At 52.1% G+C, this 26,992-nt stretch overlaps 2 protein-coding genes across 4 annotated transcripts in view; both read right to left on the bottom strand.

Annotated features, from left to right (window-relative positions):
• Nucleotides 1–14,051, bottom strand: part of ANO7 (anoctamin 7) — a 33,990-nt gene extending 19,939 nt beyond the window's left edge. The window contains exons 1-6 of the mRNA XM_058533371.1: nt 13,725–14,051; nt 12,299–12,410; nt 10,428–10,485; nt 5,439–5,581; nt 2,102–2,209; nt 1,230–1,366 (exon numbers count right to left, since the gene is read on the bottom strand). Coding sequence (XP_058389354.1) covers nt 1,230–1,366; nt 2,102–2,209; nt 5,439–5,581; nt 10,428–10,485; nt 12,299–12,410; nt 13,725–14,035 — 869 coding nt within the window. The 5' untranslated portion in view covers nt 14,036–14,051. The remainder of the gene's footprint in view (nt 1–1,229; nt 1,367–2,101; nt 2,210–5,438; nt 5,582–10,427; nt 10,486–12,298; nt 12,411–13,724) is intronic.
• A 5,062-nt stretch (nt 14,052–19,113) lies between these two features.
• PPP1R7 (protein phosphatase 1 regulatory subunit 7) overlaps nt 19,114–26,992 on the bottom strand; it is a 32,426-nt gene continuing 24,547 nt past the window's right edge. For all 3 annotated transcript variants that reach the window (XM_058533364.1, XM_058533366.1, XM_058533367.1), the window contains one exon: nt 19,114–20,303. In XM_058533364.1, coding sequence (XP_058389347.1) covers nt 20,127–20,303 — 177 coding nt within the window. In that variant the 3' untranslated portion in view covers nt 19,114–20,126. The remainder of the gene's footprint in view (nt 20,304–26,992) is intronic.

The following is a 26,992-nucleotide window of genomic DNA, read 5'->3' as shown; positions in this document are numbered from 1 at the left end:
AGCACACATGCAGGAGCACACACACATGAGAAGAACATACACACGGGAGCACATACACAGGAGAAGAGCACATGGGAAGAGCACACACACGGGAGCACACCCACATGAGAAGAGCACGCACACGGGAGCACATACACATGAGAAGAGCACACATGGGAGCACACGCAAATGAGAAGAACACACGTACAGGAACACCCACGAGAATAACATGCACACAGGAGCACACACATGAGAAGAGCACGTACATGGGAGCACACCACGTGAGAAGAACACGTACATAGGAGCACACGCACCGGCCTACAGACACACACACTGATGCACACTCATGCCCCCACCCCCCATGCTGGGAGACACCCACTGCCACCCGGCAGCACAATCAATTCCCATTTTTGCCTTCTCCTTTCCCCAGGCAGGAGGTCATGGCAGGTTCTCCAGATGTCACAGAAATGCCCCACACTGGGTAGGGGACAGTGGACTGCAGTTGGGCAGAGGGCAAGGCGGTGCGGGAGCATCAGGCTCACCAAGGACCCTGGGCCCTTCCATGTGCCCCCTGAAGCTCTGAGCACAGGACCAAAGGCCTCGTGGGCAGCGTCTGGGGGTGGTTTGTATGGATGGATGACTGACCACAGGGCCCTCCCTGGGACATCAGAACCTTGGGAAGCCCTGTGGGGGGCAGCAAGAGTGTGTGTGGCTGAATGTCCCCCTAGCCCAGAAAGGAGGTGTTCTCAGCGGGGGCGGTGGGGCCACGTGGGCGTCTGCAGTGCTGACCACCACAGTCCCCTGGCCTGGACACTGCCCCATCTGCAGGCTGGCTGTGGCCATGTGCCTTGCTTGGCGGGGAACCTGGGAATGCAAGAGCCACCGCGGGAGGGGCTCCAGGAGCCAGTGCGGACTGACCACTTCCATTTTCTGCCTCAGCGGCTGAGAGACCGTGACAAGCAGGGACACTGCCCCCGCATGGACACGTAGCGGAGCAGGAAATGGACCTTGTGTGTCCAGCCACTGAGGTTTGCGGGATGTTTGTCCCAGCTGACATGGATGACTGACAGAAAATGCTGACGTGCGCTAAAGTGTGGCCACCCGAGATGCACGTCCCCTGGCTGAAAAGCTCCAGGGAAGGAGAGAGTGGGGGGAGAGCAGCGAGTTTAGCTCCCTTATTCGTTGGTTCTTGCATTCACGCATTCTGCCTGGTTCTCTCATGCGGGCCCAGCAGGGCCGCCACCTCTTACCTCGACAGCTTGCTCATTTTGAACTGGCAGGAGTAGTACTCAGGGGGCACGTCAGGCATATCCTCTAGCAGGATGTTGGGGAGGCCCAGCCGCTCCAGTAAGCTGGCTGACCAGTCGGAGGCCTGGTTGGGCAATTCCTGGAAAGAATCGTGGGTTGCTCCTCCCACTCCTGAGGGGACACGCACGCCACATCGCGGGGTGGGGGTGTGTGGCTTTGCACACTGGGCAAAAGGTGAAAGGGCTCCAGGAGAGGGAACAGCCCCCGCCCTCCCCTGGCCCTGCTACGGACCCTGTGGAGGGACCAGGCAAGCCCCTTCCCCTCTCTGGGCCTCAGGCTCTAGGGCTGCTCTGCTGGCCAATTTGAGGCCCAGAGCTCCTCAAGGCAGGAAGGGACAAGAGGGTAGGGGCGTGTTTCTCTGTCCATGCCCATGCCATGATGGTCAAGGGGAGCCCGTGGAGCGGGCGGCAGAGCCACCCCCAGGAGTGTCATCCTGAGGTCCCCCTGGAGCCACTGCCCCCTCCACCTGGTGTCCCCTGGGCTGGGACTGCCCCGCCCCCACCTGCAGTGCTGGCTCTCAGTGGCCTGGTGGGGGTCTGCACCTGCGGGGGCCCAGGTGGCCAGCTCAGTGCCTTGGCGCCAGCTCACACTGTCCACCCCTCCCCACCTGCCCTGAGCCCGCCACGGGGGTTACACCACCCCGCCCTATCTGCCCAGTAAGGCTTCTTGGAGCACAGTGTGATGGGGACACTGAGCGGGAGCCCCCAGGGTTGTCGGCACTGGCAGCTGCACTCGGTGCTTGGGGTGCAGTCAAGAGTAGCTTTGGCCTGTGGGGGGACCTCGAGGCCCTCTCTCTGCACCCCGCCCCAGGTACCTGCAGAGGCAGCTTCAGGCGCAGGTCTTCCGCGTAGTAGCAGAGCAGCGCCCAGGGGGCGCTGAGGAGGACGTAGTGTACTGCGCTGTCCTCATCCCAGACGTCACGCTGCAGAAAGCGAGGGGCTCCATGAGAGCCTGAGGGTGCACACGTGTGTACACGTGTGTGTGCATGTCTGTGTACGTATTTGTATGGGTGCACGTGTGCACATGTGTGTGTGCCCGTGAGTGTATGTGTGCGTGTCCATTTACACTCTGAGGAAAGATAGATGTTTCTGTAGCCATGGTAACAACTAACCAGCACTGGTTTTAAACCAATTTGATGAATGACGACTTGCCTTTGTGAACACGCCTCTGAAGGCCAGCCAGTGAGTGAGTCCTCCTGTCTGGAAGTCAGCCCATCAGTGACACACAGACAACACTGGGCTGCTAGGGCCGGCGCCAACCATGCCGCCTCTGTGACCGGCACAACCAACCAAACCCTTCCCCAAAGCCTGCTGAGAGCGGCCTCTGCCTTCTCGGAGATGGGCCTGACCCGCACCGCTCTCCTGACATAGGTAGGCAATAGATTCAGGTTTTAGTTTTCAGACATCTAATGATTGTCTTGCCCTTGGACAAGCTACTGGGTATCTGTGTATGTTATACACGTACCCATAGAAGTGTGCACGTGTAGAAATCGGTGGTGTGACTATGTTCACATGTGTGGGGACATGTGACAGGCACTCCTGGCGCCCTGAGATGGGAACTTTCAGCTCCATGATCTGGTTCCTCTACTGAGTGTACACCTGCGTTCCAAAACTCCCTCTTGAATCCACTGGTTCTCAGCCCTTGCTACCTCACCGCCATCTGGGGTTCCCCAAATGCCAATGGCCAGGCCCCACCTGGACCCAACTGGAACAGACACCCATCGGGCAGACATGGCCTCAGCGCCTCAGACATCCCCAGCTGGCTGTGATGTGTGCTGAGAGCCGAGAACTGTCATTTAGACTGAAGACTGAGGGCACTTTGGACAAGGTGCTGGGGCAGTGCCCACTCCTACCCCCTGCGGCTGTCCCTCTGTGCCCCCCACTAAAGCCAAATTCTGGATGAAGGTTTTACAAACTCATATGGCCACACCTATGAGCCACACTGTCCCATAGCTTTTTCCATAATAAAGGGGGAGATTTTTCATCCCACCCACCAGACTGTCAAGTGGATCCAAACTCAGAAGAGGTGGGAATGTTAGCTCTTGACCCCCAACCCCATCATATATGTTTGCCAACACCCAAGGCAGCTCTGGAAGGGAGTGTGGCAAACTGTGGGCCTCAGGGTGGGGGAGGGTGAGCCGCGAGTGGAAGCGCCTGCTCACTTCGTATCCCACACACCGAGTGGGAAACGTGAGACACCAAGGGCAAGCCGGACTGGGGCAGACGTCTGCCACACACGTAACCACCAAGGAAGAAGTGTCCGGAATATATGAGCTTCCATGCATTGTAAGAAAAATGTAAACAGCCTGATAGCAAGACATGAGAAGACAGTTCACAGTATTGGAAATACAGCCCGTAAACATGCAAAAATGCCCAACCTCTTCAGGAATCAGGGAAAATGCAAATTAAAAGAGCAGTGTGGGGCCGGCCGGGTGGCGCAAGTAGTTAAGTGCGCGCGCTCCGCTGCGGCGGCCCGGGGTTCGCTGGTTCGGATCCCAGGTGCGCACCGACACACTGCTTGGCAAGCCATGCTGTGGCAGTGTCCCATATAAAGTGGAGGAAGATGGGCACGGATGTTAGCCCAGGGCCAGTCTTCCTCAGCAAAAAAAGAGGAGGATTGGCAAATGTTACCACAGGGCTGATCTCACAAAAAAAAAAAAAACAAAAAGAGCAGTGAGATGCCACCACATGCCAGCCAGACTGGTAAACGTTCTAAAGTCAGACACTCCCTAGTGTTGAGAAGACACACAGCAAGGGGTGCTCATTCACCAAGATGGTCATGCAAACTGAGGCCACTGCCTGGGAAAATGGTGTGGCCATACACACTCCCCCTGGGCCAGCAGCTCTGCTCCTAGGAGAAAGTCCTGCACTTGGGGACAAGGACACACACACACACACACGCACGAGAGAACTGGCAGCAGCTGGTTTTCATAACAGCCCCAACTGGGAACAAGTCAAGCGTCCACTGACACAGGAATGGATGAGCAGGTGGTGGGACAGTCACACAGGCAGCGCTCTCTGCAGCAAGGACATGGCCGCAGCAGCCGCACCAACCACACACATCTCACAAGCAGGATGTCAGGAGGAATTATACGGAGCACGATTCCATTCTACCAAGTTCAAACAGACAAAACCAAGCTGTAGCGTTTGGCAACGTAAAATTGGTGCTAAAATGATAAAGAAGCGCAAGAATGTGGTCAACATAAATTCAGGATTGAGTACTCAGGGCGGGAGAGGACACCTGGTGGCAGAGCCTGGTCCTGGGGAAGAGAGCAAGGTGGTCGGAAAGGAGGGCAGAGAATGCGGGAGACACGGATGGCGAGCCAGTGGCGGGGTCAGGGACGAGACGAGTGGAGCCGGGCTCTGCGCCCCGATCCCCAACTGCCCCAAGACCCACTTATGCCCGCCTGCCCCGCCACCTGCAGCATCCACACAGCTCTTTCCCGTTTTCTCAAGCTCCCTGCAATTGCTTAAAGCATTCTAAGTGGTACCCACAATTATAACTGACATAATACATGTGAAAGGACTTTTTTCTTTTTTTTTTGGTGGGGAAGATTAGCCCTGAGCTGACATCCATTGCCAATCCTCCTCTTTTTGCTGAAGAAGATTGGCCCTGGGCTAACACCACTGCCCATCTTCCTCTATTTTATACGTGGGACCCCTGCCACAGCATGGCTTGATAAGTGGTGCACAGGTCCACGCCCGGGATCCGAACCTGCGAACCCCGGACTGCTGAAGTGGAGCATGTGAACTTAACCACTACGCCACCAGGCCAGCTCCTGAAAGGACTTTTATAGCTGTTGAATTCTATAAACAGACAAAGAGTTACAACGACAAATATTACACCTAGACAAAGCTTTAATGTTGGAAATGGGACAGATGAATGGAGAAGTGGCTTCTGAGTTTTCAATGGCTCTGAATCTCCATGAGCAAGCTGGGTGTGCCACGATGGGTAGGTATTATCCTGGCATGCGGTCAGTGGTCCTGCAGCCATCGGGAGCTCCCGGGGTTGAGGGGAGCATCCAGCAGGACTCTGGGGCCTGATTTGTTCCAAGGCTCTGGACACCATGCCCTCAGGCCTTGTGAGGCAAGGTCATAGGTCACTGAACGGAGGCAGAGCCTAGGGCCCTGCCCACAACCGACCCCAGGTACCTGGTCCACATGCAGCCCAGCTGCACGAAGATTATCCAGAAAGGTCTCCCTCCATGCCCCGTGTGCATCTGTCTTGTCCCGGGTGGTGTGGTCCTGTTGCTGACCCGGCTTCAGGTCTTCCTCCCAAACAAGGACGAAGTCTGCTGGGAACCAACAGGGACAGAGGCTGGGAGAACGGGCTAACTCAGGGATACAAGCCCAGGGAGGGGCTGCCAGGCATCCCAGCCGGCACACCCAGGCTCCAGGCAGGAAGTAAGAGCCAACCACTAAGCCACTTGGCCTGCTCCCCTGTGTCTGCAGTCAGCCCTCGCTCTGGTCCTGGTCAGGGCAGGGAGGACTCCAGAACAGCTTCCAGGACAGCTCTGTATTGGCCGATGGGGAAACTGAGGCCTGGGGAGGGGCTGGCGCCTGCCCCTGAGATCCCTTCTGTGGCTCCATCCCTGCAGGGTCAGTTGCAAACTCCTACAGGGGTCTTTAAGGACTTTGAGTGAAAGTCATTTTCAGACTTACCTCTCTGCCAGAGAGCTGTAAAAGCCTGACAAAATATAGGAAGGCCCTGCTTTTCTGGCACTAGACAGCAACAGATGCAGGGCTAAGGCCTTCGAGAGAAGGTAGCACATGAGGCGAGCCCTGCGTTCACTTAAGCTTTCTCCCTAAGGGCATTTTTCCAAACTGGTAGGCAGGGCAACAGAGCCCAAGAGGGAGCAGAGGCATTGCTGGGCAGGAGTGGAGGTCAGAATTAGGGGCTGCTAAGAGGCCCAGAGCTTGAAGAGTGTGGTGTGGAGAGGATGGAGCCACAGGTCTGTGAGGAAGTGCCCTGGGTCCTTGGATCTCCTGGGTGTTCATGCAGAGGTGGCTGCTGGAGACTGATGGCTAACAAAGACTTCAGAGGAAGCCCAGTGCTGGAGCTCCAGCCAGACGGAAAGGAGGGAGATTGGTGCCAGGCCACATGCTAGGAGTAAGGACTGCATCATAGGAGCACGAAATGCATCTTACGAATAAGCACAAAATTGAAGTGGGCTGTTCTAAGACCTAAAACCAAGCTTTAACCAGATCAAGGTGACTTGCCAGTAATCTGACTACCTGCCAGAACAAAACTCAACACTATACAGGAAGCTGACCAAATCAACAGAGACTGACCCAGAGATGAATCACAGAGTGGAGCAAGCAGGAAAGGGCTTAAAATAATGACAATTACTAAGCTAAAAGAGAAAAAAGAATAAAGAATGGACAAAATGGTTAACAACTGGAATATTTCAAGAAGGACTTAGAATTTATGAAAAGGAATCAAATGAACATCCCCAAACAGCAAAACATAGCATATGAAATTAAAAAGCCACTAGACAGGTTTAATAGTAGACTAGACACAACAGAAGACAGGATTGCCAAACTTAAGGACAGACCAGTAGAAAATATCCAACTCAAGCTCAGAGCAAAAAGCACGGAAAGGACTGAAGAGGGCACAAGAAGGGTGTGGTCATGGCCAAAGGCCAGCACACTGTGACCGGAGAACCAGGGGAGAGTAGACAGGAAAGGAGCAATCTTTGAAGAAAATGGTCAAGAATTTCCAAATCTGATGAAATAAATCAATCCAAAGATTCAAAAAGCTGAGTGAACCCCCAACAGGATATAGAAACTACAACTAGGAAAATCATGGTAGAGCGTATCTTTTCTGTATTAAAGATAAAGAGAAATCTTAAAAGTAGCAAGAGGAAAAAAAAAAACTTTACTTTTCAGGAGCACAATAATAATATATATACCTGATTTCTCAACAGAAACAATGGAAACCAAAAGATAATGGAACGGCATCTGTAACGTTCTGGGGAAAATGCTGTAAACTAGAATTCTTTACCCAGCAGAAACGTTCTTCAGAAATAAAGGCCAAATGAAGATATTTTCAAACAATCAGAATCTGAGCTATTTAGTCCCAACACACCTACTCTACAGGAAATACTACAGGAAATTCTTCATGCTGAAGGAAATACTCTCAGATGGAAGTGCAGATGTGCAGGAAGGAAGGAACGTACCACAAAGGATAAAGAAATAGGTAAACATAAAAGTAAAATATCTCTATTTACAGATGACATGACCTTGTGTATAGAAAATCCAAGGAATTCACAACAAAAACTATTAGAACTAATAACAGGCTTGATAGGGTTGCAGGATACAAGATAAATGTACGAATATCAATTGTATTTCTATACCCTACCAATAAACAAGCTGAAAATGAAATGAAGAAAAACAATTCCATTTACAACAGCACCAAAAAAAACAAACTTAACAAAAAATGTGCAAGACTTATACATTGAAAACTACCAGACATTGTTGAAATAATTTGAAGAGGAGCTAAATAAATGCAAAGACAGCCCATGTGCATGAATCAGAAGACTTAATACTGTGAAGATAGCAATACTCCCCAACTGACCTACAGATTCAACACAATCCCTATCAGAATCCCAGTTGGCTTTTCTTTTGCAGAAATGGATAAGTTTAAATTTCATATAGAAATACATGAGACCCAGAATAGCCAAAACAATGTTGAAAAGAAGAACAGAGTTGTAGGACTCGCAATTTTTGATTTCAAAACTTACTACAAAGCTAGAATAACCAAGACAGTGTGGTACTGGCATAAGGCTAGACATACAGATCAATGGAATATATTTAAGATTCTGAAAATAAACCCATACATTTATGGTCAATTTTTTACAAAGGGGCCAACACTATTCAATAGGAAAAGAACAGTGATTTCAACCACTGGTGGTGGGACAAGTAGATATCCACATGTAAAAGAATGAATTTGGACCCCTACTTCACACCATACACGAAATTAACTCAAAGTGAAGTTAAGATCACAACATAAAGGTCATAGAACTAAGTACAAGAACTAAAATGACAAAACTCTTAGGAGAAAACATAGTTGTAAATCTTTTTTTTTTGAGGCAGATCAGCCCTGAGCTAACATCCGTGCTAATCCTCCTCTTTTTGCTGAGGAAGACGACCTCTGAGCCAACATCTATTGCCAATCCTCCTCATTTTTTTTTCCCGCCAGTAGCGGAGCGCGTGCACTCAACCACTAAGCCATGGGGCCAGCCCAATAGTTGCAAATCTTGATGACCTGGTTTAGGCAATGATTTCTTAGATATGACACCAAAAGCATATCAGTAAAAGAGACGATTGGTGAGACGGACTTCATCAAAATTACCATGGACTTCAAATGGACTTCATCAGAGGACACCATCAAGAAAGTGAAAAGGCAACCCACAGAATAGGAGAAAAAATATATAGGCAAATCACATATCTGATAAGGGACTTGTATCCAGAATATATAAAAAACATTTACAACTCAACAATAAAAAGACAAATAACCCAATTTTAAAATGGGCACAGATTTTGAATAGACATTTCTCTAAAGAACCACACTGAGATGCCACTTCATACTCACTAGGACAGCTAGAATAAAAAGACAGGCAATAAGAAGTGCTAGGTAGGATGTGGAGAAATTGGAATCCTCAGACATTGCTGGTGGTTTGTAACATGGTGTAGTCACTTTGGAACACACTTTGGAGGTTCCTCAAAATGTTAAACAATGAGTTACCATATGACCTGGCAATTCCACTCAAAGGAATATGCCCAGGAAAGACGAACACTTATATCCACACAAAATCTTGTACATGAATGTTCATTCACAACAGCCAAAGAAATGGAAAGAACCCAAATGTTCATCATCAGTTCTTTTTGGTATACAGTCACGTGTCGCTTAACAACAGGGACATGTTTTGAGAAATGTGTTGTTAGGTGACTCTGTTGTTGTGCGAACATCATAGAGTGCACTTACACAAACCTCGATGGTACAGCCTATTACACACAGGGTACATGGTACTCATCTCATGGAACCACTGTCGCATATGTGGTCTGCCATTATGTGGCGCATGACTGTATCCCCTGAAGTGGAATTGCTGGATCATATGGTAATTCTATGTTTAATTTTTTGAGGAACCTTCCTACTGTTTTCCACGGCAGCTGCACCATTTCACATTCCCCCAGCCATGCACAGGGTTCCAGTTTCTCCACATCCTTGCCAACACTTGTTATTTTCTGGTTTGTTGTTGTTGTTGAATAGTAGCCATCCTAATGGGTGTGACGTTAGGGGATCTGCTTTTTCTTTTTTTTTTTTTTTGTGAGGGAGATCAGCCCTGAGCTAACATCCGTGCTAATCCTCCCCTTTTTGCTGAGGAAGACCGGCTCTGGGCTAACATCCATTGCCAATCCTCCTCCTTTTCTTTTCTTCCCCAAATCTCCCCAGTAGATAGTTGTATGTCATAGCTGCACATCCTTCTAGTTGCTGTATGTGGAACGGGGCCTCAGCATGGCCGGAGAAGCGGTGCGTCGGTGCGCGCCCGGGGTCCGAACCTGGGCCGCCAGTAGCGGAGCACGCGCACTTAACTGCTAAGCCACCGGGCCGGCCCAGGGCATCTGCTTTTAACAAGGGTCTTTCTGGTGCTGCATGGAGAGCAGGATGGGCAGGCGGGCACTGGGAGCCAGGTGGGCGCTGGTGCAGTCCTCTGGGGAGAGGTTGGTGGCTCCGGGCAGACAGGAGCAGTGGGGGTGGAGGGTGAGGAGAAGTGGATCTGATACATTTTGAAGGTAGCAAAGGTGACAGGTGCAAGAAATAAGAGTCTGCGATGACTCTGAGTTTGTCCTGAGGCCAGAGCAGCAGGGAGGGGCCGCTCCCTCCACCTTTCAGAGCCCTCTCCAGGAACCCCCTTCCCTGTTGTCTCCCTGGCTGTGTTCTGCTCACCATGAGGCCCTAATCCCACCCCCAGCACAGCAATTGGCACCAGAGTTAGTGATGGGCAGGGAGGGGTGGCCTGGTTACTGAGGATGGTGACCCAGGCCGCTGTCCTCCTGCTGCCACCATAGGCACCACATCTGCGTCCCCACCCCCAGGACCAACATGGGCATAGCTGGCAGATACTGGGAGAGGCTCACCGATTCGGGGCTTGGCAGGGCTCCCCACCCTGCAAGTGGCCGCCTGGTGTCCACCCGGCTGGAAGGAAAGGAAGAGAAAAGGCAGCATTTGACCGTGGTGAGTTGCCCCCACCTGGCCCCCACCCCACCCCAGACCACGAGGGACACAGAAGAATGACCGCTGTGTGCAAAGGGGCATATCCAGAGGGCGGGCCACCCCCATGTGCCCTCCAGCGCCCCCACCTCGAGGGCACCCCTGGGCCTCTGAGCACCTAGCCTCGGCTGGGGGCCAGCATCAGGTTGCGGGTAGCACCGACAGGACGCGGGGGCTAGAGGGGAGCCAGACTGCCCCCTAAGTGGCCCTGCAGACAGGCCATTGGTGGTCATGGCGCCCAGTGGGTGGTATGCTTCTGGGTTTCCAGAAGTTCCAGGTGACAGGAGCCCTTTATAAAAGGCATCTATACTAACCCGGCCCCAGGGTGACCCTAACCCCAATCCCATCACTAACTTTGATCTTAACTCTAACCTTAACCTAAACCCTATCAGTAACCTCAACCTTTACCATAGCGCTGACCCTGACCTCGCCTCATCCAAAACCTAACCCTACACTAACTCAACCATGACCCCGACCCCGACCCTGACTCTGCCCTATCCCAAACCCTGACTCTAATTCTCAAATGCATCTCTCCCCTTCAGGTGGTGTGCATCCTTTCCTGCCACTCTGTGTGCTGATAAACTGTGAAATGCAGAAGAGAACCAGACACAACGGAGAGGCTCCCACATTCTACCTCCCAGACCAACAACTGTTCCCCATTGATGTGCTTGGTTTTACATTTTTAGGCAATCAGACATTGTGGATAAAGCTGAAGACCCACTGCTCCCCTGCGGCACTGCTGGCGGAGTTTGCTGCTGTGGGAGATCAAAATTGGCCACTTCAAAATATGTCCTTTTTTTGACCTTGGTTATTTTATTGACAGACTGGGAGGGTCCTTGCTAAGACCAAACATTTACATTTGTAAGAGAAATCTACATTTGTAAAGGTATCTCCCTGTCTGCACCAGGAAGAAGGGGGGATGGCCTTGTCTCTAGAAACTCTTATCAGTGCGGACGGCGAGGACTTAAATCTGTATACGCTTGTTTATTGTACTTTCTGGTCATCGCCCATAGCTGACTCCCCCACCCCCAACATCCTCCTTTGTCTGAATATGCTATTTAAGGTGAAACCCTCCGCCATTTGTCAAGAAACTCAGTTTCCCTGGTTTCTCCCACGTATACATGGTACAAAGCTTTGTTTGATTTTCTCCTGCTATTTGGTCTCACGTCAATTTAATTTGTAGCCCAGCCAGAAAGAACCCAGAGTGGGTAGAGGACAGTCTTCCTCCCCTTCACTGCCTCCGGGCCACCTTCACACCTCCGGGACTCAGCACACACCAGTGCATCCTACTCCACAACATTTGAAGAAGCAGCATTTCTGTTTTAAACTTCAACACACGGTATCGTAGCGGTGCATAGCCCTGCGTCCCCCTTTCTTCCCTTCATTGCTAGTGGGCCTGGCTTTGTCTGGCTTGTCCTTGTCTGGCCTGTCCCGAGGGGTTTCTGCACATCTCGCAGGCTAGGCGGTGACCTGACTGTGGGCATTAAGGACGTCTCCCTCTTCCTGTCACCAACGCAGCGTGAGGGTGCAGGAGCCTTACGCAGTGGACGAGGGCTCCTGGAAAACCCAATGGGCACTGTATCCATCCCCCAAAGGCTTGGGGCCCAGGGTGGGGCCATCGTCTACCGGATCCCCAAGTCCATCCTGGGGTGGGGGGCTCAGGCCCAGGCAGGGAGAGGCAAGTGGATGGCTCGCCGGGCCTCCTGTCCCCAGGGCTGGGGACAGTCCTGAGTGTTACCTCTAAGGTATTGGCTGTGCTCCCGTAGGAGTCCCCCTTCTCTGCCCCGGGGGCCATGTCGATCAGGACGGCACTGTCCTCCTCCCGGGCCCGCCTCCGCAGCATCCCGTTCCTGCACCCCACCAGGACCAGGGCAGGGATGGGGGGTAAGAGAGGGGGCACATGAGACCCAGTCCCCATACCCCCATACAGCCTGCAGTGAGCCCACGTGACAGGTGAGGACATGGGCTTGGAGCAGTGGCCAGGGCCAGACCGAGCTGTCCAACCTGGGGGCACATGAAGATTCCCCCAGACTGGCCTCTGGCTCTAGGAGGAGCCCAGCAGCTGGAGCCCAGGAGTGAGGGAGGGAGGCCTGGCCCAGCAGCTGTCCATCTGTCCACCTGTCCAGTGAGTGTCTACCTCCCCCTCACCCCTGTGGGGGCAGCGGGGCCCGAGGAGGCCAAGAGGGGTGGGCTTGGAGTGCAGACCCCCCTTTCTCCTGCTCGCCTGCAGGGGAATAGATAATACCCTTTGATAGATGGAGACAGGGTCTTGGCTCCTCCGGGGGGTCCTAGGCCTGTTGGGGAGGCCGGCGTGGCCACACTGACCCTGTGTCTTTCACACCTGGCCTCTGGATCCCTCTGTGGGGACAGACACCACTCTTCCAGTGGATGGGGTGGCAAAGTGGGGCAAAGAGCGAGAGGAGATCTATGGCCCGGAAGTGGGTGGGATTTGAGCTGAGGCTGGCTGTGTGCCCCAGCAGAACCAATGCAGCCCTGAGGGATGTCCCAAGGACCACGGAGGCTGGGAGGGTGTGAAGGTGGAGGAACCACAGGAGGCTGGAGGGGATAGCTCATCTAGTCCAGGTAGCCTGAGGCCCAGAGAGGCAGAGATATGAGCCCACACCTCCTGAGCCCCCGCCAGGCTCCAAATGCCCCAGAGCTAGGATTCACGGCATCGTGGCACCCCAGCGTGGTTCTGAGCTGGTGTGGGTCATGGGCGTTCCTGGAGGAAAGTCTTTGAGAGTTTTAAGTCAGCCAGACGGCAACCCCCTCCCCCCGTCCCTCCCATGCTGCTGAAGGCCCCGCTGTGGTGAGCAGGTGGTGCTCTGTGCAGAAGGGATGAACAGAGGATGCTCCAACCACAGAGGCCCCAGAAGTGACCTGCTCCATAGTGTGGTTATTGGGCGGGTGGGAAAACTGAGGTTCCCTAGGGTTGGGGGTGCCCTGCCCAAAGCCACACCGAGCACTGGGCTCCTCTTATCCCTCCAGGGCCTGCAGCAGACACCATGCCAGGCCTCTGGGGCACCAAGGGGAACCCTGGAGCTCCCACCCGCAGTTCACGGCACTTGGAGCCCTGATGGGCTGGGGGAGTTCACCCAGCCTCCCTGGAGTCCATCTCCCCAACTTCCTCCCAGTGGCCCACACATCGTAGAACAGGTTCCCACCTGGCACAGCGGCTTCCAGAAGAGGCCTCCGAGGTCATGGCCAAGCTCCCGGCATGAGCCTCGTCTGGGCAGCTGAGTCTGAGCCAGCCCCGTGGACAGAGAACTGGGAGGACCCTGTCCTCATGGCCTTGCCCAGGTGGTGATGGCGACTCGAGTGCCCTCTCCCCGTCTGGCAAATGGGCCCGGAAGCAGGCAGGAGAGGTGCCTGGCACGGCTGGCCAGGGCAAGGTCTCCCTGGCTCCTGGAACAGGATCTGCCTTTGTTTGAAAATCGGGTGTGGGGCTCCAAGTCTGCAAACAGAGGCAGCCCATTTTCCTAGAGCCTTCACACACCCCGCATGCAAATACCACTGTCCTCTCCAGCCAATGCCACGGCCCATCTCTCTCCTCCTATTTGCTTAGGGATTTCAGGGCCCACATGGACTATGGGGCTGCTGCTGTGGAGGCTTAGGGAGAGGTGGAATTTGGCAGGGGCGGCCACAGGGGCGGGCTGGTATCATCCCTGCCTGGTGGTGTCCCTGGTCTGGAGACATCAGGGGACCCAGGAGACCCAGGTTGCAGAGCCAGCTCTGCCACTTCCTGGGTGTGACCTCAGGCCAATCACATCACCTCAGGGCACATCTGGGAAGGGGGGTGGGGCCCTGCTCACTGGAGGGAGGAGGCATCCCAGCCCTCCTTTTCCTCCTCAGCCCTGGGCCTGTTGGCGTCTGCACAGAGGTCTCTGTCTGAGGCCAAGCTCTCCCCACGCAGACCCCGAGATGGGTTCCTGTGCAAGGACTGGATTGTGGAATGCTCCAGAGACCAGGAAAGGAGTGGGAGGCGGGCGGGGAGAGGAGTAACGCTGGCAGAGGATGGCCTCAGCCTGATCCCACGGGGCCTCTGAGTCTTCCCCGCCTGAGGCAACGTCACATTCTGCTCTGGTCAGTCACTGCAAAGGACCATCCCAGCAAGAGGTCAACTCTCAGAGTCTCCTGGCTCACCGCTCTTGGTGGCAAAGCAGCTCTGGTGGCCCCAGAGGGACATCGGTACACAGAACACCTAAAAGGGTACTCACCCTCAGTATAGCTTCTAACTGTTACTTTATACAATTGGTTTCAAATTTTTTCAAGTTGCATAACTTTTGCAGTTTTAAAAAATTAAAGAAGGAAGCTACAACCCGTACAGGTGTCTTGTTGGGTCCCAGGCACTAGGAAGAACACAGGCCCAGGATCTGCTACTCCAGGTTTATTTGACTCTAACTTTTTATATCCATTTATGTAACATTTAGAAATAAATTTGGTAAAAGTGAAAAAAAGAAAAAAGCCTCTAACTACCATGGCTTAACAAAAGAGATCTTCCTCACCTCACAAGAAATGGGGAGATGGTGGCAACTGGGTGGGTTCAGTGGCTCCAGGAATTCAGGGCCAAAGCCCTTGCCTCGTGGTTGCAGGATGGCTGCAGCAGGTCCAGCCATCAAATCCACATTCAAGACACCATGCCAGCTGCACCTGCCCTTTTTCTCAGGAAAGCAGGTGTTATCGGCTAAGCATGAGTCTCAGGCCACCCCTGGCCATGAGGCAGTCTGGAAAGGGAGCAGACCCATTGGATTGTTTTGAACCAATGCACCTCATTCCTGGGGGTGGGCACACTGCTGGTCTGAACAAAATCCCTGGGGTGAATGGCCCCTCTAGTGACTGCCAGCTGGGTGACTCCTTTGTCTTCCTGACATTCACCTGCCCTGCACATGGCCTGAGGGCTGGGCCATGGATGGTTCTGTCTTCCTGTGCCCTACTGTGCTACTCCACTTGCTTGACATGCTCCCTGTCCCCCAGGACTCTCCCCTGCCCCCAGGACTCACTCCTGCCCCCCAAAACCCTCCCTTGCCCCCCACCACACTCCTTTACCCCCCAGGACTCACTCTGGCCCCCAAGAACCCTCTCTTGCCCCCCAGACCCCCCACCTGCCCCCAGGTCCCTCCCCTGATTCCACCTCTCCCTCAAACCTTCTCTCTGCTCAGAGCGAGTACCCTCCTCCAGGTGGCCATCTAGCCTGCTCACCGTCCATCCTCTCTGCTTGCCTCTTGCCCCATATGGCACTTCTGTTCCTCCAGCCTACGCCCTGGGTCCAGCATGTCTGCCTGTCTGTCCCTTGGCTGGCCTGACCCTCCTCTGGGACCCCTCTCCGTGGTCTTCTGCAGCTCTGCACAGCAGCACCTCCCCCAACAGGACGGCCCCCCTGATTCCCCACAGCAGCCCCTGTGCTCCTCCCTCACCTCTCCATCTCCCCTGCAGCCCACCTGGGACTCTCCACAGCCTCCCCAGGCTGTTTGCAGGCCTCCCTCACCTTCTCTCGCTGCCTCCCCTTCCCGGAGGCTCTGCCTGTGGCTGCTGCCCCTCGGTGGCTTCCTCCCCACCCTAGCCCACTCCTGCTGTTAAGTAATTCCTCAGTGAGCCTGTCCAAAATGCTGCGCTTTCTTCCAAAGCACGAATCACCTTCTAACCAAGTAACTGTCTTATGGTTATGGTTTAAGCTATGCTCCACTGTTCCTGAAGTTTACAGGGGCAGGGATTTTGAGAATCTGTTCACTCACGTATCCCAAATACCTAAAGGAGGGAAGGCACAGAAGAGGTGCCAAGCACCTGCTGAGGAAAGAGGAATTTCCCTGCTGAAGCCGCTCCTTCCCTGATTCTATTATTATTATTTTATTTTTTGAGGAAGATTAGCCTTGAGCTGACATCTGTTGCCAATTCTCCTCTTTTTGCTGAGGAAGACTGGCCCTGGGCTAACATCCATGCCCATCTTCCTCTACTTTATATGGGACGCCGCCACAGCATGGCCTGACAAGCGGTGCGTCGGTCTGCGCCTGGGATCTGAACCTGCGAACCCCGGGCCGCTGAAGCAGAGCACGTGAACTTAACAGCTCCTCCCCCGGGGCCGGCCCCCCTCATCTTATTATTAATACTGCCACCCCTGCTGGCTTCTTTCCTCCCTCCCTCCCCCGCCCTTCTCTCTCTCAAAACGAACGTCCTATGCTTTGTCTTTGCTTGTGGGTGGTTTCAGGCTCAGAGGGTGGCTCCTGGCAGCCCTCTCCTCAGGGGTTCCTGGGAGGCCACCGTCTGGCTTGGCTTTATCCCCTCATCCTCCCTGCCCTGGCTGAAAGAATGCTCCTATTTCCACACATTCTGGGAGAGCCAGCACGCCCTTCTATAATGCACATGCAGTTCACATGGCTGTGGCCTGTTTGGTTTCCCAGGGTGGACACCATGGCCGCTTCCAGTTGGACAGCAGTTACCGCAGCCACAGGCCCAGCTCAGGTGTGTGGGGCTGCCGGCTCTTTTTGAGGCTCAGGGCACACGTGGGGGTCTCTCTGCCTGGACTCGGCCACCACTGTGCCCAGGGCCTGCACTACTGGACAGGAGGGGGCAGCTCCCAATGTGGACACTTTGGCTGCCCCAGTCCACTCCCTGTCCCCTGGACCACCCCCCACCCGCACTATGAGCTAGTTTCTAATTACCTGATTTCCAGTGGGTGCATAGTGATGGCTCCGTGTTCTGGTTTGCACTTCTCTGATGACCACACTGGGGACACTGTGTGGCCCACAGTGTGGCTGCTTGGCCCTCTGGCCTCTCTGAACTGCCTGCTCTTGTCCTCAGCCTGTTCCTATCTGGGTTCCTGTCATTTTCTTTCATTTGTGAGAGTCCCTTACGTCTCGGCACTGGGCCCTTGCCAGTTTTACCCACTGCAAACGTCTCTTTATCTGCTCTCTGTGGTCTATTCATGGTGTTTTGTTCTATAGGAATTTTTACTCTTACATAAACAAATCCATCAAAATCTCGTCTTATGGTTATGGTTGTGCTTTGGGGTTTGAAGCTGCTCTTCTCCACTTCTCGCTCACATAGATTTTCCCGCTAACTTTCTATTTTCCCTTTCTCACCGGGGTTCTAATCCCCAGGAGCCCCCCTGCAGATGATGTTAGGTAGGGTCTGGTGCTTTTCTCCCCCAGTGTGCTACTGTGCCCACCACTGTCTAGGAGACCATCCACTCCTCCTCGACCCGTGGGCCAGCTTTCCAGCCACCAAGTCTCTGTCCAAGGGTCTGCCGGAGCTGACTGGCCTCCACACTGTCTTTACTGTGGGTTTGCAGCTTTCAGAATCTGCAGGAAATTGCCCCTCTTGACTCTTTTTCAGAGTTGACCGAACCTGTTCGAAGTTTCAAGGCTCAATGTGGAGCTTTTTGCTTCCACATAAATTTGAGTTTATGAGTTTCTCAAAAAATCAGATAGCATTTTGATTAGGATTGTGCTGGATTTAGCACAGCTTTTCCCATCCCTTCAACATTTTAAAAACAATTTTTAAAATGTCTGTTAAAAAACAGATGCTGGGTTTTGATCTGTGACCATTCTGAGAGTCTCACCTCTACCTCGGGCACCTCCTGTCCCCGGCCCCCGGGGGCCACCTGCGGAGCTTCGGCCTGTGCTGCTCCTTGAGCCCCTCTCCTCACTATCCTCTCTGCTTGACGCTATTTGGTGCGTTTTCTCCTACTTGAGTGGTGGATGTTTTGTGACATTTTTCTATTAGTGGTGACCCTAAACTTACATTTTCCCATAAAATTTCTTTATAAGCTGTTTCTCCCTTTCCTCTACACCAAGGTGAAAACGTGTGCAATCCTCACTTCTACTTCCTACCTCCCAGGTGAAGACAACAATAGCCTTGCGCTTCAGATCACTAGCTGTTTTTGTCGAGGTACATTCTGTGCCTTGTCAAGAATTCTGCCTCAGCATTTGCAAAGAGCTCCACAGCCACGACAAACACACCCTTTTAAACCAAGTTCTGCTGGTTCTAGTGCTTCCTGCTGCTGCTGCTTCTAAACCATATCTTTCCCTTTCTTCAGTTCTTTATTTGGATTCATTTTTTTGTTTGGTGGAAGACTCCTCAGAATAACTTTTTCAGCAAGGGCACCCAAATCATGCATCTTTGTATCTAAAAATGTCTTTCTTTTGTTCTCAGACATGGATGGTGTTCGGCCAAGGGCAGAATTCTAGGGACATGGTCCAAAAGCTCTTTCTGGGGCCACGCCCTACCTAACTGTGCATTCCTCATCAAGAGTTTGCTTTTCAATAGGTAGACGCTCACAGACTCAGGTCACAGAATTTATTTTGGTGAAGATTCGAGTCAGGAACTGGACATGACCTTAACCCTCAGGCCAACCACTGCCATGTCTACAGCTTCCCTGGCAGCTGACCGCCCCGTCGCCTGGAGCCCTCCCACATGCACTGCCTGGCTCCCAGTGTAGCCTGTCCAGTGCCATTCCACAGGAGCTAGAGTGGTGCTGGCCGGCAGAGCTTTCTGTGGTGGTGGAAGGGGCTGCCCCCAGCGAGACGTGGCTATTGAGCGCTTGGAATGTGGCCAACGTGACCAAGGAACTGAATTTATTTTGTTTCATTTTAACAAATTTAAATTAGAACTGAAGCAGCCACATGTGGCAGCAGGTGGCTCCCATACTGGACAGCGCAGCTCTAGAACCTTAGAGGTAGAAGGGACCCTTGGTGACCAGGATTCAGTCCTTACTCTGCGGAGGGGAAAATCTGAGAGCCCGAGAGAAGACAAGGTCCTTGTAGCATTAAATTCAGACCCCGGGTGACTACTGATGTAAATTCTATAAAAAACAAGCTGACACAATGATGGGGTAAGCATGGGAGGCAATATTATAAGTGGCCAAGAGGTAAGCTCTTTGGAGAAAGACTCTGAAGAGAGACTCGGGTGGGCTCCTGTTCTGTTGGCACACAATGCAGCCGCGTGCGTGGGAAGCATTCCCCCTCTACCACAAGGGCAACATCAGCCTCAGAGGACTGAGTGGGACTGGCTGGGCATGCCCGGGCAGCAGTTGGCAGAGGCCTGGCACACGGCCACTGCTCTTTAAGAGAGCTCTGAGGGTCCCAGGACACAGGGCGGAGTCACTCTTTACCCACTCATTGGTTTGTCTGCTTTCTAATACATATAATTTTTTTTTTAAATGGCATCAATTGGTCTAAAAGACTACAAAGCTCTTGGCCTTGAGGGCCGGCTGGAATTGCCCCTGACTGCCCACCCGGGCAGCACGTGGATGTTTTAAAGCTCTCAGACCCACCGTGTCACCCTTCTCAGGTGATGGCCGTGACCTCCCTCTGAGAGGAAGAAACCCAGAAACGGACAATGTGTGGCACAGTGACCATCGACGATTACTAGGAACACCGTGTGCAGGAGGTAAGAGGAACGGCATCCCAAAGTGGTGAGCAGGCGTCACACGTGGCAGTTACCACTCAGTGCCTTTTTATTGCCATTGGGTTTGTGACTGTTGCTATAGCGACGATTTCAGGAGCAACGGGTGGATTAAAAAACCATGGCTGGGAAGGTCTGCTGAAGAGGGACCAGGTGAGGAGCAGGATTCAGAACCTGACGAAGGTGGCGTCGATCTGCCGCACGGTGGGGAGGGCCAGCATGATCTTCCGCCGATACTGGGGGTCCTTCTGCAGGGGGTTCCGCTCCAGGTACACCGTCTCCAGGCTCTTGGCTCCCTTCAGCTCATCAAGGTCACTCCAGCTCTCGAGGAGATTGTCGTTCATCTGGGAGGACACACACGTGCGCACACATGCATACACACAAGCATTAGAAAAGCCTTTAGAACAGAATAGCCCGAGCCTCCCCTCAACTACCCCCCTCACATCTGGAGGAGGCCACAGAGGCTCTCTAGTCCTCCCCACTCAGAAGACAGTGTGACTGGTATGCAGCCTTCCCTGGCACCTCATGGAACCTTCCATCACCTCTTGGTACATCCTGGCCATCTTGCAGTGGTATCCTGAGTGGAATGTACCTGTTCACGCCCAGGACCTGGCCACGTCACCATGACAGGGGCAAATCCAAACTGCGATCAGCAGAGAAAAGAGAAGCAATGCTGATGACAACACTGACCCCCTTCTCCAGGCAAATGTTAAAGTAGGTTCAGTTGTATTTCCTACAGATTCATTCTCAGTAATTGTTCCTAAGGCTGGATTGCGTCCTCCGATTGTAACATGGTCAGCAGATCAGAGGTCACTCCATCTAAAACTCATGGCTCTCCCGTAAGTTGCTGCTATGGCTTGTTCCACTAGGATGCCCCGTTGCTGGTTTCTGCGGTGTAAATGTCCCCACCACGGCTGATTTCATACTGCCAATGCAATGTCCTTAGGATGTAAAACTTCAGGAGAAAGTCTCAGAGGTCTGAGTTGTAGGCTCAAAGCAGGTGAGATTTCACCATCCTGGAGGGGATCCGCCTCAGCCAGGAAGAGTTACCTTACTTTTCAAACCATCGTCAGGATGAGAGCAGGAAGGGACTCCAGGTTCAGCATGCCCGTCACAGCGTCTGCACACGATGCCGCTCAGTCCACACGTCTGTCTAGCGGCTGCTCATGGCCCCTCTGCTGTGGGCAGGGCGGGAGGCTCTGAGAGAGAAGCCACCCTGGTTTCTATTAGTTTCCCAAGAATATGGCAGAGGGATGAGCGAAAACAGACAATAGAACCACCTCTGTGAACGCAAGATACACTCAACTGCCTGAGCAAAGTGTGAAGGTGAGAGGGCTGAGGACGGGCACATAGGACCATCACCACCACGACTCCAGGCAGCAGTGCGCTGGCAAATCGTCAGCAACCAGCTCCCACAGAAATGGAAAAGCCCTGATCTGTAGTGTCTGCCATCTTCTGTGGTGTAAATACCCCACCGTGGCTGATTTCATGCCACCAACGTGACGTCACATACCACGGCGCTGGGAAGAGAGGTACAGTCGGCTTGGCACAGCACTGCCCATGGGGGTTTGGGATGACAGGGACTTCAAATGAGGGGCAAGCTGGAAAGCTGCTGTGAACTCATTAATCACTAACAAGGGGGTGCCAGACTAGCTCATATTCTGCCGGTCTGACCCCCACTTCCAATCACCCGTTCTAGACATCATGCTTTATTTAACAGATGCCAGGCCTCAGAGCTGCCATGTAAACACTGGGTGGAAAGAACAGGAGGCTCCTCCTGAAGGAGAGGATCCACTTGTGCTCTGCGAACCCACCATGGGCGCAAGTTACAGGGTGACAGATTTCAACTCCACGCACAGAGAAGTTATGACAAGAACTGTCCCCACGTGGGACGGGAAGGAAGTGGAGGCATTTGAGGAACCCATCAATGGCCACTTGCTGGGAACACTATGGAAGGGTTTGAGTGAGCACTTGATTAAGTCTCCGTGAAAGAGTCTCCCAACATCGATGCTGAGGTTACGGTTGTAGGTAGGAGTTTTGTGACATCACCTCACAGCTGGCTCTGAAACCCGCACACGGTGGCTTAGCATCTGGAACAACCATTTCTTCTACATTGACTCACTGAACAAGCACTTGAGAACCTGCTATGTATCCGGCTCTGTTTATGTGCTGGGGATTCAGCATGAAACAAAATGGGTGGGGGTGATGATGACCGTGGGCAGGGTGGGGAGAGGGTGGGCAGGAGGCAGAGAGTGATACTTTCGGACTTTGACTCCTAAGTGAGATGGGAGCCCTCAGCTACTTTTATGTTTTAACAGGACCACTCTCTTATGTGGTGAGTATTCTGCAGGGCTGCAGATGAGGTAGCTATTTTAATGGTGCAGGTAAGGACGACAGTGGCTTGTGTCAAGGTGGTAGCAGCAGAGGCAGGAAGAGGTTGGATTCTAGATAGATTTTGAAGGTAGAGGCCAGATGTTGGACTGGAACATAAGAGAAGGGGAGAAATAAAGGAAGGTGCGAAGATTTTGGACCTGAACAACTAGAAGGCTGGAGTTAACGTTTACTGAGATTGAACAAAACGGAGGAGAGCTTGAGGAGAGAGGCTCTCGAGGTCAGGTGTGGACATACCAAGAGAGTGACATCTGGAAGCTAAATGAGGACAGTATTTCAGGAAGAACAGTGATCAAATGTTGTCTACTGAGAGGAAAGAGTAAGACGAGAGATGAAATCTGGCCATACGTCTGCTGGTAGAGTGATATTCAAAATACGTGAAAGACAAGGTGTGGCACAGGCACCGACAGTCGGAATGAGGGTGGCGGGTGGCTGCAGGCCACTCCTGAGCAACGGCGAGAGAGCTGGATGGGGGTGTCCAAGAAAGAGGGTGGAGGTGAGGAAACGGACAGCCAGGCTAGAGCATCTTCTGAGGAGTCGGGGCTGTAAAGGAGAGCAGAGACAGAGGTGGTGGTAGGGGTGGGGAGCTGAGGCCGAGGGAGGGCTTCGAGGATGGGAGACACTGCAGCATGTTCGTGTGCTGATGGAAATGATTTTCTAGCAAGGAAGAGACTGAGATGTAGGGGAGAGAGGGGGCAACTGCTGGAGGGATGTCCTTGAACGCAGAGGGGAGGGCACAGACAAGGTGAGGCTGTGGGCATGGGGGTGGGAGTGGGGAACTCTCTTCAGCAAGGACATCAGTTGAGGGTGAGGAAAGGGTTGTTGAGGATGGAGGAAACCAACCCACGGGAGAAGAGCAGACGGGCTCAGATGAAAATGCAGGAAGACCTGGGGGGCAGCACTAAGGCCTCATATGAGGGTTAAGTTAATACACTGGGGCGGTCCCAGCCAGCACCTTTTTGTTCTTTCCGTTACACGCGGCTGCGTGGAGTTCTTCAGGTGAGTCTACCAGAGGAAGGCAGGGCAGGGGAGTGATGCTAACAGTGCCCCCAGGATCTAAGAGAGGGAAGGAGGGGTGAGCACATGAGAAGGCAAGACACAGCAAGAGAGTGGCAGGGTCATGCCGCAGGTCCCGATGGGGCAGAAAGCTGCTGAAGGTGACAGAGGGGGTGAGCAGGGAGGACCACACTGGTGGCTGGAGAGAGGGGTGCTTGGAACTGTTTGGGAGGGGTTGCGTGTATTGGTAATAACAAGACTTAGGACCAGGTCATGGGGTGGGTATCTGAGGAAGCAATGGTGGAGGACATAACTATGATTTTCTTGAAGATGAGGTGGTCAAGGAAGCCAGACACCAGGTCACTGGAAAGATCACACACGTGGATACTGAACAGCAAGAACTGGCACAGGACCAAGTGGGAGGGAGCGAGTTGAGCACTGGTGCCTTCAGGGAAGGAAGAGGATGACAGCCTGGGAGTGGAGTGAGCACACAAACCAGCAGTCGTGCAGAGGGAGGGCTTTAGGGAGGAGGGGAGAACAGTCTGAGGGTGGTAACGAGGAGCAAGAGACCACCACACACCTCCAGGTCCAGAGACATAAGGAAATTGTGACTAAGAACCTAGAGCTTGGTTTCTTATGTCTTCTTTTTCTTGAATATGGATCACATTTTCCTATTTGTATATCTAGTGATTTTGGATTGAACACAGGACATTGTGGATAACATGTTGTAGAGACGGGATTCTCTGGAGAGGGCTGATTCTTTTGTTCTAATAGGCAACTCAAATACTGGCTGATCACCTTCAAGCTGCGCAGGCTTGGTTTCACACTTTTTCAGGGCAGGTCTGCAGAAAGTACAGGCCCCTCTCACTTGGTGGGAACCAACCCCCAAACTGCCTCCTCTGGAGATACTGGTGAGCTACATTTTAGGCTTTATTACGGTGGGTTTGGAGGAGGTCACATCTGAGCCTGTGGTCCCTACCCCTAGGGCATGGTCTTTTTGGTGTCTAGCTGGATGCCAAGGGCGTTGGTAAGATCTCTATTTGGGTGGGGGTGCAGCTCTGCTCTCCCCCAGCATAGCTATCGGGTGAGCCATGAGTGGCGGTGCTCTTGTGCCCAGACTGCCCAACCCTCAGCTGTGGACCAACAGGGGATCCCCCCAGGAACTTCTGGGGCCCCTTCTCCGCACAGCTACCCCCTCTCTCCAATGTCTTATCTTAAAGACTCCAGCTGCCATAAACTTTGATCTCTGCTTCTACAGCTCAACAGTACTGCCATGTTCTGCTTGGGAAACTGTTCCGAGGCAGAGAGCAAGGCAATCATGGGCTCACTTTTTCAAACTGCCCTGCTCTCAGGGGCTGCAGTCTTGTGCTGTCTGTTGTGCAAGGCCAAAACAGGGTTGTCTCATATCTTTGTGTCCGTTTATGGCAGGAGGGCTAGTCTGGTACCAGTTCCACTGTCACAGCCAGACTGTCTTTAATAACTTACTATGCATTACGAAATCTCCCGGAGATGAACATGCAATGCAGAGTTTCCCACACTCACCTGTTTAAGGAACCCTATTTTCACAGAACTTCTTGTGGGCCTAGTGTGCCACCTGTTTTGGAAAGTCTAGATTTCCAAAACTCAGAGCTCAGCCCTTGTGGAAGGACTGAAGCCTGCTCCTGAGAGCTGAATCTCGAGGGACCTGAAACTCAGAACAGCACTATGCAGTCAGCCTGAGTGAGGGCCTCCACTGGAAGGGATAACAGAGAATAGCTATTTTAGGACAAATTCTTAAATATTATTCTATGAGGTGTGAATCTATCACACCACACTTGTGCAACTTGAGCTGCTCATACGGCCAATTCAAAGTGTGCACCATTAGACCTAAAGGGGAAGCACTCTGTCCACACGGCTGTGACTGCAGCTGGTCAGTTAATAGAAGGAGCTTGCTGAGCAGAGAATCACTAAAATGATGCACATACCTCAAACACTTTTACCTTAAAACACACAAAAAGTACACCCATTTAATACAAGTAGCAATATTACATTGTTTAGAAGAAATCAGATTTTTTTGCAGTAGTCTATTTAAAGCCCTCTTCATAATAGCACTAGTGGCTGACTCAGGCTTTCAGCTCTGGCTAGGAAATCATGTAGCTCCCATTTCCTCTTCTTTTTCAATATATACATTTATTTGTATCTGTCACACACTGTGTGCTTCTTGTCTCATACATCATAGCATTTCCAATGTTTTCTCCAGGATTTAGTAAACGTGGAACTGAGAATTTTACTCACCACCAATGGTACACTGTAAATTATGTCTTTGATACAGAAAACTTTTAGAGATTCTTATCTTTGTATTTTTTGCAAAATGGAATTCAAAAGCATTCACTGTATTGTCTCCATAGACATTCCAGGCAGGGGCAAAGATGTTACACTCACTGAGGAAAAAAAGATGGCCTTATATGTTTCTCTTTTTGAGTCCTTCACAACTGGAATGTAAAGGAGCATGGTTTGGAGTGTGACCTTCCAGGTACATTCATTTTCTTAAAGAGTATCTCCCTAGGAGGTACAAGTTTTAGTCTCTTCTAATCTGAACATTTCCCACCTCCTTCTCATATTTTCTTTCCGTTAAATGCAATTGACCCTTCAAAGAATCCAGTTAATTGTCCTGTGGAATGCCTCTCACTCTGCGTTTATCTGCTTGTTTCCTCAGGGTGTCACTTAGCCTGTTCTTTTAGCCCCTATATCTCCTGTAAACTTGAAGTTAGGTCTAAATGCTTGGTTAAATCAAACATTTTTGGCAAGAATGCTTTACAGATGAATCAGTTTGGGGGACACAGAGTTATCAGACTGTCCCACTATTGGGGATGCTAAGTCTGATCATGTGGATAAGTTGGGGACCCCTGATGACTCTAGGCAGCACACTTTCCCTTCGCAATTAGCAAATTCTCTGAGGGATGATACTTGGCACACGTGCAAATATCCAGCTCATCAATGATTTCAGCATCCAATGATGATCCCTGCCTGAATCAACTACTGGAATTCTGCTAAAGAACGTCTCCTTCACTGACGTTTCCCTAGCAGATTGTATGGTGGTTTTATTTTTTTTTTAAAGATTTTATTTATTTATTTTTCCCCCCAAAGCCCCAGAGATTGTTGTATGTCATAGCTGCACATCCTCCTAGTTGCTGTATGTGGGACGCGGCCTCAGCATGGCTGGAGAAGCGGTGCGTCGGTGCGCGCCCGGGATCCGAACCTGGGCCGCCAGCAGCGGAGCGTGCGCACTTAACCGCTAAGCCACCGGGCCGGCCCGAGTATGGTGGTTTTCAATACCCAAACTTCATAGGATGTATGTATTTCCCACTACAACGGGTTTTTGGCTAATATTTATATAAAAAATATACAGTTACTTCCCCCCAAACTCAGTAACATTTTAAACAAAACAGAGGTGTGGGAGAATTCTCAAGAAATGTTTCAAACACAACTGGTAGAATGTCAAAAGCACTTAATTTTGAAAATCTGTATGACATTTCAACAAAGGGGATGTGTATCTTGTATGTTGCTGGTGTCAAAGGTGTCTATTACTTCATATAAAGCTAGGGATTCAAGAGAGAGCGAGCAAGAGAGCCTCCAAGACAGAAGCCACTCTTTTCATACCCCCACC

The sequence above is a fragment of the Diceros bicornis genome, chromosome 37 (genome assembly GCF_020826845.1).
Source record: "Diceros bicornis minor isolate mBicDic1 chromosome 37, mDicBic1.mat.cur, whole genome shotgun sequence".
Classification (NCBI taxonomy): domain Eukaryota; kingdom Metazoa; phylum Chordata; class Mammalia; order Perissodactyla; family Rhinocerotidae; genus Diceros; species Diceros bicornis.
This window is presented reverse-complemented; position numbering and strand designations above follow the sequence as displayed.